This window comes from Salvia splendens, chromosome 17, assembly GCF_004379255.2.
Source record: "Salvia splendens isolate huo1 chromosome 17, SspV2, whole genome shotgun sequence".
In the NCBI taxonomy this organism is placed as follows: domain Eukaryota; kingdom Viridiplantae; phylum Streptophyta; class Magnoliopsida; order Lamiales; family Lamiaceae; genus Salvia; species Salvia splendens.
This window is the reverse complement of record NC_056048.1, coordinates 24642276-24656000: the sequence shown is the minus strand read 5'-3', so window position 1 is coordinate 24656000 and position 13725 is coordinate 24642276. Positions and strand designations below refer to the sequence as shown.

The window sequence follows — 13725 nt, the reverse complement described above, 5'->3', positions numbered from 1 at the left end:
TCTCGACGACTAGGTCGCCTTGATTTTGAGGGACGACTAGTACTTTGATCTTGAGCAATACTCTTGCCCCGATCACCACGGCCCGATCTACTACGAGAAGAAGACATATTGAATTATTGATGAATGAAAGTAAAGTAGTATGGATGAAATATGTATGGAGTATGAAATAAGTGGTAAAGTACGAGCACAATAACAAATATAGTAGTGAGAGTGTGAGTCGAGCGAGACAAGTGCGTATTAGAATGTAGAAACTAGTAAACAACTTGAGCAATTAGAGAGAATGAGGAGAGAATAGATAAATGGAGATTGAGAGAAGGAAATCCTTGTTAACACAAGAATGGGGTGAGTATAAATGAGGGGGAAGTGAGGTATTTATAGGAGTAAAATAGGAAGGAAAAAAAATTCAAATTTTGAATTCGGCCCGAACCGGCGGTTCAAGCATAAACCGGCTGTTCGGTCCACGGTTTTGCACTGAAAACCACCGGTTTCTGACCGATTTTGTAGACCTACGCACTGCAGCCTATGCCCTACACCTGAAAAGTAGCCGGAACCGGCGGAAACCGGCTAAAACCGCCGGTTTTCTGAACCGTGCCTGAAACCCTACAAACCCTACGCCGGAAAATTACCGTTTGAACCGTTGAACCTCCGGTTCACGGTTCACGAAACCTATGACCCTTAACCGGCCCGTTGGAACCGGCAAACCGCCGGACGGTTCAAACCCCCGGTTCCAGTTCCGGTTCATGAACCGGGGGGCCCGAACAGGCGGTTAACCGCCGGGCCGGTTCGGTTTGTGCACGCCTAATGGTGTAATTTCCCCGTAATTTGAGGTATTCAAATTTTCGGGATGCATGTTTGTATAGTGATGTACTATTCTTGTTCAGTTTTTGTGATGTAGAAAGATATTAGTTATTATTTGCTATCTTGACTGAAAATATTTCATGGGTATATATAGCATGTAAAATTGCGTCCGTGTGTTCCGAGATGATCTGTTACTAACCAAAATAAGATGAATGGCTTGCAGCAAAAAAGATAAAGAAAGAGGATATTGATATACAGGTAACTAAGACTTTTGTTTAGTTTTTGTGTAGTTAGAAGATATTAGTTTTTGTATACTATCTTGACTGAAATTATTGCAGGTCCATGCACAGAAGATATGTTGGCTATATTTAACTTAGCCAGGCTTCAAGCGTTGATAGATGCCCTTTATATGAAGGTCCTACCAGGCCCGGTCCTGAGTTTTTATTGGCCCGGGGCGGAACTAAAAGAGGGGCCCCATAATAATACTATAAACTAATAGTAACAATAACAACAGTAGTAATAAAACACTGCTCGTATTAGCTTGTATTTAGGCTTTAGCGCTGCCTGCCTTTGCGGCTCTCTGCTGTGGGCTCTTGTTTCTTGCTTGGACCTGGCCCAGTAGCATGTATATACTCATGTATGTATTTGGATTTTGGAGGCCCCAACGTTTTGGGGGCCCGGGGCGGGGGCACTGCTCGACCCCCCCAGGGCCGGGCCTGGGTCCTACAAAAATATTATTAGGGTTTCAGGACTAAAGTAACTTTGACCTTTCAAGAGTGGAAAGAGATTAAGAACTACTTCATTGAACAACTGGAAATTCAGGGCGAGTACGGCGAAGAAGATCATATATCAACACGATTTGGACCTGGGCAACCAGAAATAATTATCATGTTGCCGTGTCTTTCTTGGAGCTCCAACCCGACAGGAGAAGGGGAATTCGTGCTCACCGCAATTGCTATGGATGTGGTAAATGATATGGATATTGATCATAACTTGATAAATGATGTTATTAAGTGTTAGGATGAACTTTCTTACTTACGAGATGATAAAGAAAGAAATGGATATTTGCAGAATCAGCGATGAATTCCATAGTTGATGAGAATAATAGGTTTCCTAATTTACCCTTCCCCATTTTTATTTGATTAAATAAAATTTAAATGAGCTTCCATGTGGCATCTTAGCAACCATCCGATTTTTAGATCCTAAGGCTGATATTGGTGGTATGGTGTCGTATTAAAAGATGTTATCATTTTAACACAGCCCTATATTTATGATTTTTAAAATTAAAAAAAAAACACAAATAAATATCATCATTAGCTTTTACCCATTCGCCCATTGGGCTAGTTTGAAATCTGAATGATTGAAATCCGGACAAGCCTATGCAAATCTGGTGATGATATTCCACAATTTCATCAATTCCACCTTCAATTGTCGACAATTTTGATTCCAATTGCAACAAATTTTATTCGGCTTCGGCATTTTGAGTTCCATAACTTGATCGAAGACGATTCTGTCTTCTCCATAATTTTTGTCCGATTTCAAATTGAATACGACATGGCAGCTGATTCGATTATCAGTTTTGATTTGGATTTTTCAGAAGATGAGTAATTACACGTTGTAGACCTTTAATTTTCTATATGTTCGACGATTATTGGTAGATTTTGTTAGATTCTATCTTTCTTTGATTAGAACTTGTCCAGTTGAGCATGCTCCGATTTGTTTTGAAATTACATGTTATTTGCTATGAATTGAGTTTTTTTTTTGAATTGGTCCGAGATTACATTCTCATTAATTGGTTTTTGCTTCCTAAAGGGTTCAATGTTTCAAGCGTCATAATTGCAGTGCAATGCTTCACATATTGCAGTACAAAACAGAAAATATTATTGTTTATTCACTGACAACCTTTCATCTTAAGCATCCAAAAACCATAGAATTACATGCCATCAAACAAGTACGCAACAAAGAACATTCAAATTACGACACCAACATTAGCTACACCAAAATAAAACCATCTTGTTTTAAGTACGAGCAGTCACCAAATCAAAACACCAGTCAAATCATCTATACAAAAAAACAATACATAAACCAAACTTCATGTTTGAAGACGACAAAATTTCAATAATTGGTCACAGTTTGTGGTAGTCCGTGACCATCTTGTCAATATCTATCGGTCCCTTCAATTTCTCATCCTCGAAGTGCTATACAGTATTTGCCAAGAAGAAGCTGGAAGGACTTTGATTTCTTGTTAGTTATGTCGCATTTCTATTCGTTGAACTTCGTGTCCATGTCTCCATATGACGCGAAATGCAAATCCCATAACACGAAACTGCAAGATTTAGTTTGGTAGAATGCAATGCACAAGTTAGAAACTTGAATAGGTTCGTAACGATATGCCCCGACAAAACTGCAAATATATGCACTTAAGTTTACAAAACTTACTATCATGGAATGCAATATGGGTACTTCACATACAATACTAACTATCATTCAACCAATAATGCACATTATAATAAACACGATGCTCTGCAATATTTGGTGATAAACAATATTATAACATTGTAAATGATGCACTGAAATATGAGTACATTATATATAATACCAACAATCAGTCAACCAATGATGCACATTACTATACACACGATGCACTGCAATATTGTAAACGATGCACTGCAATATTTGGTGATAAACAATACTGCAATATTGTAAATGATGCACTGCAATATATAACCAGCAATGCTGTAGTATCACATATATAACCAGCACAACTCAGTTCAGTTTGGGCATGCAACTAAACAAATTTTTAACAACATTATATATGAAAATAGAATTCCAAGATGCACATCACAATACACATGAATGCAAGATAGTGTATAATAATGCACTGCAATGTTGTAAATGAGCACTACAATATTTGGTGATAAACAATACTGCAATATTGGAAACTATGCAATGCAATGTATAACTAGAAATACTGCAATATAAGTATATCAAACTAATAAAGCAATGCAATGAAAACAATAAAGCAAGCAAGCAACAATTAAATTATTCAACCACAAAACAACATCCAAAAAATACAGTGGATACAATAAACCAACCAATCGAGCGCAGATCTAGGTTTACAAAAACATCTACGCAAATCGTCAGAAATTGAGTCCAAACGTCAGATTCATACAACAAATCTCTCAAAAAACACCGATTGATATTAAATAGACCAGAAATCAGACGAATTATACTTCAATCGCAACCATGAAAAAAATCAAGCAAGCATGAATAAAAATCGATAAATACGGAAACACAAACACTAATCTGCATACATAGTAATATTTTCCAAAACGAAGTCCGATCAAATTGCAAACAGTTCCGATCAAATTACCTTGTCGCCGAAAAACCAAAACGCGGCGTAGAGGTGGATTGAAATCGTGGTGCAGAGGCGATTCGAAATCCCGATTTAAGTTGCTGCATGAGGGAGCGGCAGTTTGAATTCGCCGACGCACGATATAGAGGAGGATTAGGGGGAGAGAAAGAGTTGAAAAAAATTTAGGGTTTTCAGAGAAGAGGAGGATTGGGGAGAGAGAGATGGAGTCGATGCAGATTAGAGTATCCACTATAACCGGACGTCCCCAATAGCCCCGCCCCCTTATTTGTCCACAGCCCCAGTTTTTTTGTCCGCGCCCAAAAAAAAGGTTTCCGCCACTATAGGCGGACACTTCCAATAGCCCCGAAATTTTATAACCAATTAAATCAATAATAACAAAAAATGTGTATTAAAAAAATCCTCATCCCTTCTTCCTTCTCCCCTCCTCTCTCAAAAAATGTCAAAAATTAAAAAAATATATAAAAAATCAAGGGGGCAGTCGGCGCGCTGACCGCCGCCTCACTATAGGCCGGCGCGCCTATCGCCCCGGAGGTTCGGGACCGGCGCATCCTCGCACTAAACTTGTCGATGGGCGTTCCGCCCCGGAAATGGCGTCCGGCTCGGGGCGGCCTCTCGCTCCACTATAGCTCAGCGGGGCGGCGGCGGGAAGGGGCCGGCCGACGCGCCGCCCCTATAGTGGATACCCTTAACCCCCCACCCCCCCCCCAAAAAAAAAAAATTTGAGGGTGTTCCAAATTTGATTCGAACTTCAAAATTTTCAAAATGACTGAATTAACCCCGACAGCAATTCTTAATACACTAGACATCAACATCTACTCTGTTTGTTTGCAGGATTTAATGATGAGCGTTGGATTTCCCGATATTGGTGGTATGGTGTTACTCTATCTATGGTGGCACCATAGTGCTCCCCATATATTCACGTCTATATAATTTAGATGTGGATATTGGATTGAGATAGCATTTCATCATTTTCAGAACTTGAAAATTGGGCTTTACTGTTTGGATTAAATAATTCTATGGAGAAGAGGCCCAAATTGGGTTCAATAATTGAATTTTAAATCTTAGAATATTCAGTCGAACTCTGTCTTTTGACAAAAAAAAAAGGGTCTTGATCTGATTACTCAATATTTATTTCTGGCTTACTTCAGTAAATTTGTTTTTATATATTATTAGGGTGTTAAATTAGTGATTGATCGAGACATATTTAAATATGTATTGGCAATTCTAGTGAAATTAGTTCACACTTATTTACAACTTTATTAGACATTGGTCACAACGAATAAAAAATAGGTGATTTGTCCATTCACAAACTCCACCCCTTATTTATTAAAACTCGTTCCACACTAACTATACACCATTTTGAAAAACAAAAGTCTGTTATTATAATTATAATAATAATAATAATTTACACACATCAAACAATGGGATCAGGTGAAGATTCTAACAATCAGGTGAAGATTCTAACATCAATAATTAAATTAAGGATGTGGTCATCAATTATATAGTACTATATAAATTATCAACAATTTGATGATTAAATTATAAATAGCATCGTGAATCATAATAATGCATATCTGACACGAGGTCGTATACGGAATCTGCGCCTCTCCATTATTGGATTGTCATCTCCCTTTCCTACTTTATTAAATTTTACAAATTCGAAATTTCCCAACAACTATGATGACTGATGTCATGGGAAAGCTATGCAAGACCGACACTATACAAATATTCATAATCGAAAATTAAAATCATACATGCTTCACTATGTAAGTGTTATTTTTGCGTAAGAATCGTTAATTTTATAAAATAAATCACGTGTTTGAATAATGAGATGAATTGTTAATTTTATAAAATAGATCATGTGTTTGAATCACGAGATGAAATTATATTGGCACCATGATCAAGTTGGGATCGAGTTTGGGTCGGGCTGTGTTGAGTCTAGCCAATCTAACTTGCATGCATGGTGGGCGAGCACACATGAGAATTTGTATTCGAAAAATAATCGTCCTGAAAAGAATAATTAGACCGTCTCTAGACTCGAAAAATAATTTTATTTTTTCAAATACTTAGATAATTGGTCAAATAATGATTCATCCCAAACTTTATATAAACATTAACATCATTTAACAATGAGTTAATAATGTCATCTATTAATAAACAAAACAATATTGTTCGAAATATATCATCAATAATAGTATTGCACATATGCAGTCATATTTTTATATTGTGATAATTGAGAAATCTGAAGGTCATTATTTTTTTATTGATTTTTTAAGTTATAGGATAGTACATCAAAATTTGACCAAAATTTTCCAATAATTAGATCTAAATATCATACTTTTTACTGATTTTTTAAGTTACTCCTTCTGCCCCATAAAAATATAGACATTTAGAACGGCACGAGAATTAATTCATAATTGATAAAGTAATAAAAAAATAATTATAGTATTGTTAGTGGAGATTGGCCTCATCTTATTAGTGAGAAGAAAGTTACCAAATACTATAAAAGAAGATATTTTTATGGGACATCCCAAAATTAAACATAATTTTATTTATATGGATGGAGGAAGTATAAGATAGTACGCCAAAATTTAACTAAATTTTATATGATTTTTTCAGAAGTTTACTATTTATTTCCCATCACTCTTTATTTTAAGTCCCATCATTTTCGGAAGTTTACTCCCTCCATTTCATAGTAGGTAAAACATTTCTTTCCGTCATGGAGATTAAGATAAATTGTGTTAAATAAACGAAGAATAAAGTAGGAAAAAGTAGAGAGATGAAGAGAGAATAAGTAAGAGAGAGTAAAGCAACTGAGAAAAAATGTGTTGATTTTTACTAAAAAATGAAATAACTCCACTGCTATGGAACATATAAAATGACAAAATGACTCTACTACTATGAAACGAATGGAGTACTGTTTATTTTCCAATCACTCTTTATTTTAAGTACCATCATTCACAAGGCAGCTAGTTCATAGCATAAAGTACTATAGGATTATCGATTAGTATAATTTAACTTTTCAAACTTATTATCAAATTTATTCTATATGTTCATCATATTTATTTTCCGACAACAAAATTGTGATTATGTGATGACACAACATGATGACCTGTTATTTGGTCACATATACATGTCGTCCTTTAGTTCGACAAGTCCAATTCAACTAAAGATGTGACCAATTAATAGAAAACTGATTGTACATAGTACTTTTAAAAAGTGTTCATAGATTTAATAAATTTCAAAATTGGAGATAAATTTTTTAATTAATTCAAAAAAAATTTGTAAGTAAATCGAACTAATCTTGAGCAATTCAATATTGTCTAAAAAATTCTAAATCAACTCCTGAGCCAATTCTACCGCTAAGGCTGCCTAAATTCGTTTATTTGTTCCTGATTTACGGTACACTCTTTAGTTTCTTAGATTCAAAATTTTAATTAATAAATTACTCCCTCCGTCCCCGAATAAGAGTCGCTAATTTCTATTTTGGGTCGTCCCCCATTAAGAGTCACTCTTCATTTTTACCATAAATGGTAGTAGGCCTCACATTCCACTAACTCACTCCACTCACATTTTATTATAAAACCAATATAAAAATGTGGATCTCACATTCCACTAACTTTTTCAACCAACTTTTCTCTACATTTCTTAAAACTCGTGCCCGGTCAAAGAGCGACTCCTATTAGGGGACGGAGGGAGTATAAAATAGACTTTCGAAATCGTACCAAAACAATGATATTGATACCCCAACTATAATTCTATAGAAGACCCGAAGAGCATTTATAGCATCCACAATGGGGCGCCCTATAGTCCACCCTATAAGGCGCCCTATGCTCCGCCACATCAGCATTTTATCCTCTTACCCTTTCACCTGCAGTGGAACGCCCTATAGGTTTCACTACTATTTTGCTAATTAAGTTTTTATGTTTTCAAATATGTCATGCAAAATTATAAAAAAAACATTACAATTAAAGGCAAATCCTACAATACTAATTAAATATGACATTTTGTGGTGTATACATATATAATATTTGAAGAATTAAAAAAAAAGGAAAACGTGTTGCATCGTCCGCGGTATCGTCCGCAGCGGGGCGGACGATACCGCGGACGATGCATGGTCGAAGCTCAATCGTCCGCGGACGAAGCATAGGGCACGGATGATGGATGTGCCATTGTCCGCATGGCTACAGTGGCGGACGATAGTCCGTCCGATACATCTCTTATATTGGACGTGGTTACATCACACGATAATTAGTTTTTTATTTTCGAAGTTTTGTTGCACGAGGAAATTTTGTCTTTACTTCTAAAAGGACAATTATTTGGTGAGATTAATCATTGTCAAGATGTTAATTGTTCGTCAAATCAATTTGAATGACTACTCGAAGCTTGGAAGTGCGATATCATAACGTCTTCCTCTTTAAATATTGTGCAAAATACTCTCTGAGAAATTTGTCACTTATTTCTATTTTCGTCCGTTCATAAAAATTTATCACATTTCACTTTTATCATTTTCGGTAGTGGACCCTACATTTAACTAACTCATTCTCACTCACATTTTATTATAAAACTAATAGTATATAAATAATACGGAGTAATTTTAATAGCCGACAATATAAATTTTAATACAAAATTGATAAAATAGAAAAAATTGAAAGCATTAGTAGATAATTAAGACTCACTTTATTATAAAACATTAAAATTAAAACATAAAGTGATTAATTTTTAGGATTAATTCAAAATGTAAAATATAACTATTGATATAAATTTTAATACAAAATTGATAAAATAGAAAAAATGAAAGCATTAATAGATAATTAAGACTCGCTTTATAATATAAAATTAAAATTAAAACATAAAGTGATTACTTTTTAGGATTAATTCAAAATGTAAAATATAACTATTGATTGTGAACTAAGACAACATTAATGATACACATAATGGTGATATTTGTGAAATGTGAATATAAGTAAATGCGGCTAAATAAAAGAACCAAAATAAAGAAACAATTGGTGATATAGAAAGTAAGCAAACACTCTAATCGGTCATGTGATAATGATGTAGTTGTAATATATATACTATTAATGTAGAATTATATTTACAGCAAAGCAAAAAAAGTAATAATAAATGTAAAATAAACATTTTGTCGGAAAACCGACACTTACTATTTAATACTGTAGTAAATTTTTATTTCAAAGATAAAATAAAAGGGAAATTGTCATAGTACAATTTTAGTTAGTAAAAATGATAGTTGTTGTAGTAGTAGTTTTTATTCTAAGCTTTCGGTCATTCAATAAATCAATCTAAAACATTTAATAATTAAGTACAGTAACTTATTTGAACTATTTGAAAATGAACAAAAATATGTATACCGAAAGTCCGAAACAATACAATGTTACCTGAGATTCAACAAGTAAACTGTTCGATTTTCACATAATAAGTGTATTTAATTTAATCATCAATAATACAAAGTATTTTGTACCCCACTGATTAAGAATTAATGTTAATTAAATGTAATCATCAATAGCGTGAAATATTTTTAAAAATCGCTAATAATTTAGAATAAAAGAATAGAAAATAAACGTGGTAGCAGTAAAAGTCGAAAAGATAAATAATTTTTTTCCAAATCAAAATCATATCTTTAAAGGTCCCGTACAGATTCTGACCTCACAATTTTGGAAAATAGCTAATGTTGTGTGTATATATTGCGGTATCATAGAGCACATATCTTTTCAAATTCAAAGATAATTGTTTGCAGCATTTTCCTGTATCTGCTATCATCTTGAGGTAATTGATTCTTGCCCCTTTTATTCGTATACATTTTTGTGGTTGATTGTTTTCGAAATTCATGCCTTTTACGTGGCAATCTGTTCCTTAATTTGGCTGAGAACCTCAATTTCTGAGTTGGGTTTGATAAAATTCTGGCCTTTTCCGTTTCTCTTTGGATTAATAGGTGAAGTGACGATGGCTTAGAGTTCCAATAGTTGTTTTCTTCATTCCAGTTTATGTGAATTTGGCATTTGAATTTTGAGAGGCATTTTGTTGTATGTATATGCTGTAAAAATAACAAAGTCCAATTTTTATTAACTGAACCTTTGATGATGAATGAAATTTGGGAATTTTGCACTCATTTCTTGTTCTGTATTGTATTGAAAAAAGTTGTGTAAGCTGTTATGAGTCTGTTGTTATGCATTATCTATGTAACAAGAGTAATTCCTTGTTTTCCATCAACATGTAAAGTTGAATGTCAAGCTTTCATCTTTATCGTTTCCTTTTCTTAATCATGTTAGTTTGATATCTCTTAAGTTTCTCTTTGATGCTTAGGAAAGAGATTGTGTAACTTTTGATGATGAATGAAGTTGTGACAGATTTTCAATGATTTTTAATGCTTCTAGTTATGTTTATTCTATTACTTGTAGGAAATGAGCCACATCGCCCTAAGGTTTGAATCATGAGACATTATTATGCTTATGAATTATGATTATTTGGTGTTTGTTCATTATTCTTGTCTATATCTTTCGCGGATAGACTTATTCGACCCGAGTTTGGTGTTAGCTCTGTTTGGCTGTTCTCAATGTCTCCTCTTTTTTTGTAGATTTGGTTGTGGAGTTTTATTTAGCTTTGTTTAGTTGATTTGGTTGGTAAATATTTGTCCGTCCTGATTGCAGAATGGGAACTGTTGGTGAAACCACATACGGAGAATACACCTACCAAGAGCTGGAGAGGGAGCCATACTGGCCCTCGGAGAAGCTCCGGATTTCCATAACAGGAGCTGGTGGGTTTATTGCTTCTCATATTGCTAGGCGTCTGAAGAGCGAGGGCCATTACATCATTGCTTCTGACTGGAAGAAAAATGAGCATATGCCTGAGGACATGTTCTGTCACGAATTCCATCTCGTGGATCTGAGGGTGATGGATAACTGTTTGAAAGTTACTGAAAAAGTTGATCATGTGTTCAATCTTGCTGCTGATATGGGTGGGATGGGGTTCATCCAGTCGAACCACTCCGTCATCATGTACAACAACACAATGATCAGCTTTAACATGATTGAGGCTGCTAGGATTAATGGGATTAAAAGGTCTTCTTTCTTACAACTGATATCTTTCGCATAGAACGTAACTTGAAGTGAATAATCATCATTTTTTATGCAGAACATTTCAATTTCGGCTATGTGATTCTAGATCCATTTGTTATAGACAAAAAGATTCTTGTACAATTAAACTGTTCCCTTCTTTGACTTATTTGGTGTTGGTTTCATTTGTGAAAATTGATGCGCTAAGATACACATTTGAAGCGAAGAACTGAAATGGATTTTAATTTTGGGGTTTAGGTTTTTCTATGCATCCAGTGCTTGTATCTATCCTGAATTTAAGCAGTTGGAGACGAACGTGAGCTTGAAGGAGGCTGATGCATGGCCTGCAGAGGTTTTTTCACCTCCTATCTCGATTAAATTGTTTTTACATTTTATTTTCCATTACTGACATGAGTTGTATTTTGGTGATTGACTTAGCCTCAAGATGCTTATGGGCTTGAGAAGCTGGCTACCGAGGAGTTGTGTAAACACTACAACAAGGACTTTGGTATTGAGTGCCGCATAGGAAGGTTCCATAATATTTATGGTCCATTCGGGACGTGGAAAGGTAAACTAGAATGTTATTTATTGTTGTTGACCCTTAACCCTCCCCCTCCCGAAAAATGAAAGAAATTAAAAGATAAAAAAATGTTGTGTAAGATTTATATCATCTGTTGCTATAGGTGGGAGGGAGAAAGCACCAGCAGCTTTCTGTAGGAAAGCCCTGACTGCTACTGATAAATTTGAGATGTGGGGAGATGGCAAGCAAACACGATCATTCACCTTCATTGATGAATGTGTTGAGGGTGTTTTAAGGTATGAAATTTGCCCAATAACTGGAGTTTTGTTTCATTGATATTTCACTGCTGAACGATGGTGTGATTTTCTTTTTATTTGTTCCTTTTTATTGTTTGGAGTTGGTGTTTGTATAATTTGACACTATAAGAAAAGGCTTTTACTTCTCATGCTACTTTAAGCTAAAGATTCAGGTGGTATGTCGTTTATTTATGAGTTCCGAGTTGCTTATCTTATGGAGTTATTTTCTGTTACTCTAGATATAACTAAAACGGTAATTGTATGTAACTTTGGTCCTATTTTCAGATTAACGAAATCTGACTTCCGGGAGCCTGTCAATATTGGAAGCGATGAGATGGTGAGCATGAACGAGATGGCTGAGATTGTGCTGAGCTTTGATGACAAGAAGCTCCCAATCCATCACATTCCCGGGCCAGAGGGTGTGCGTGGTCGAAATTCAGACAACACTCTAATCAAGGAAAAACTTGGTTGGGCACCTTCCATGAAACTTAAGGTACCATTATCCTTATTGGCTTGCATATCAACTTCCGTTTCATCTCAAATCCGACATGTTACTCATCCCCGACATTTCCACAGGATGGATTGAGGATCACATACTTCTGGATCAAGGAGCAACTGGAGAAGGAGAAAGCTAAGGGCATCGACCTCTCCACCTATGGTTCGTCCAAAGTGGTGGGGACGCAGGCTCCTGTTCAGCTTGGCTCACTTCGCGCTGCTGATGGCAAAGAATGAAGCAGAAGGTGCGAAAAAGCTGCCCATCCCATGTGCCCATGTGTGTGTGCTTCGTTCCGTATTTTGTATTCCGTTACTTGTCTATTAGGCTCTTATTCAATCCGTTTTCTTTCGTTTGAGACTTCGAGTTCAGTGCATTTCCATCTAATAACACATGATATGCTTGTATTATGAAGCTGCTGCTGCTGGTTCATTCTTTGTAGTTCAATGTTGTTATCTCTCCTGTATGAACATTGAATCTATTGTTGTTATATACTAGTTGCTTTATTGCTCTCTTGATTTGTTCAATGGGGGTCTAGATACTCTGCAGTCTGCACTATTAGTAGTGATCGTCTTAGTAAAATTTGAATGAAATGAATATAGAATGCGTCTCAGATTTACAAAATAGATAATGAAATCAAAGTTTTTGAATTCCTCCTCTTTATTCTATTTCTCTAAGTTTTATTTTTTGGCTTTAATTTAGGAACTAATTGATTGTTTAAATAGTACTTCCTCCGTCTCATAAAAATATAGGCAATGGCTATGACACGGGATTTAAGATAAAATTGATAAAGTAAGATAGATGAAAAAAATTATAGTTAAAAAGCAGTGTTAATAGATAGTGGGACTTACATTATTAAATTGATACGTACTAATTTTTCAAAAATAGAATGCACATATTTTTATGGGACGGACGGAAATGGAAAATGCACATATTTTTGTGGGACGAAAATGGAAAATGCACATATTTCTCGATTAATGTTGTCAAATACGATCATGTCAATACGATCAATAAAAACATGCACAATGGCGCCTAGCGCACCGCCTAGCCGAGCCCCTGCGCTAGGCGGTGCGCTCGGCGAACCATTGCAACCGCCAAGCGGTTTTCAAAAAAAAAAATCGCCTAGCGCTCGGCGATGCGCTCGGCGCCATTGCAGGGTCCGGATCGCCGAG

The 13725-nt window shown here is 35.5% G+C and overlaps 1 protein-coding gene across 1 annotated transcript; it reads left to right on the top strand.

Annotated features, from left to right (window-relative positions):
- Positions 1-9818: 9818 nt before the first annotated feature.
- LOC121773719 (GDP-mannose 3,5-epimerase 2) lies at positions 9819-13080 on the top strand. The gene is made up of 7 exons (XM_042170637.1): positions 9819-9958; positions 10840-11250; positions 11503-11596; positions 11683-11812; positions 11928-12060; positions 12346-12553; positions 12637-13080. The coding sequence occupies exons 2-7, from the start codon at positions 10841-10843 to the stop codon at positions 12790-12792; spliced, it is 1131 nt and encodes a 376-aa protein (XP_042026571.1). The 5' UTR covers positions 9819-9958; position 10840; the 3' UTR covers positions 12793-13080.
- Positions 13081-13725: the final 645 nt, after the last annotated feature.

Bases quoted from the DNA above. Each gene is read 5' to 3' on its own strand.
- LOC121773719 (XM_042170637.1), top strand. From the start codon at position 10,841: ATGGGAACTGTTGGTGAAACCACATACGGAGAATACACCTACCAAGAG. The intron at 11,251-11,502 runs GTCTTCTTTCTT...TTTGGGGTTTAG, and splicing joins AGGATTAATGGGATTAAAAG to GTTTTTCTATGCATCCAGTG. The intron at 12,554-12,636 runs GTACCATTATCC...ACATTTCCACAG, and splicing joins CACCTTCCATGAAACTTAAG to GATGGATTGAGGATCACATA.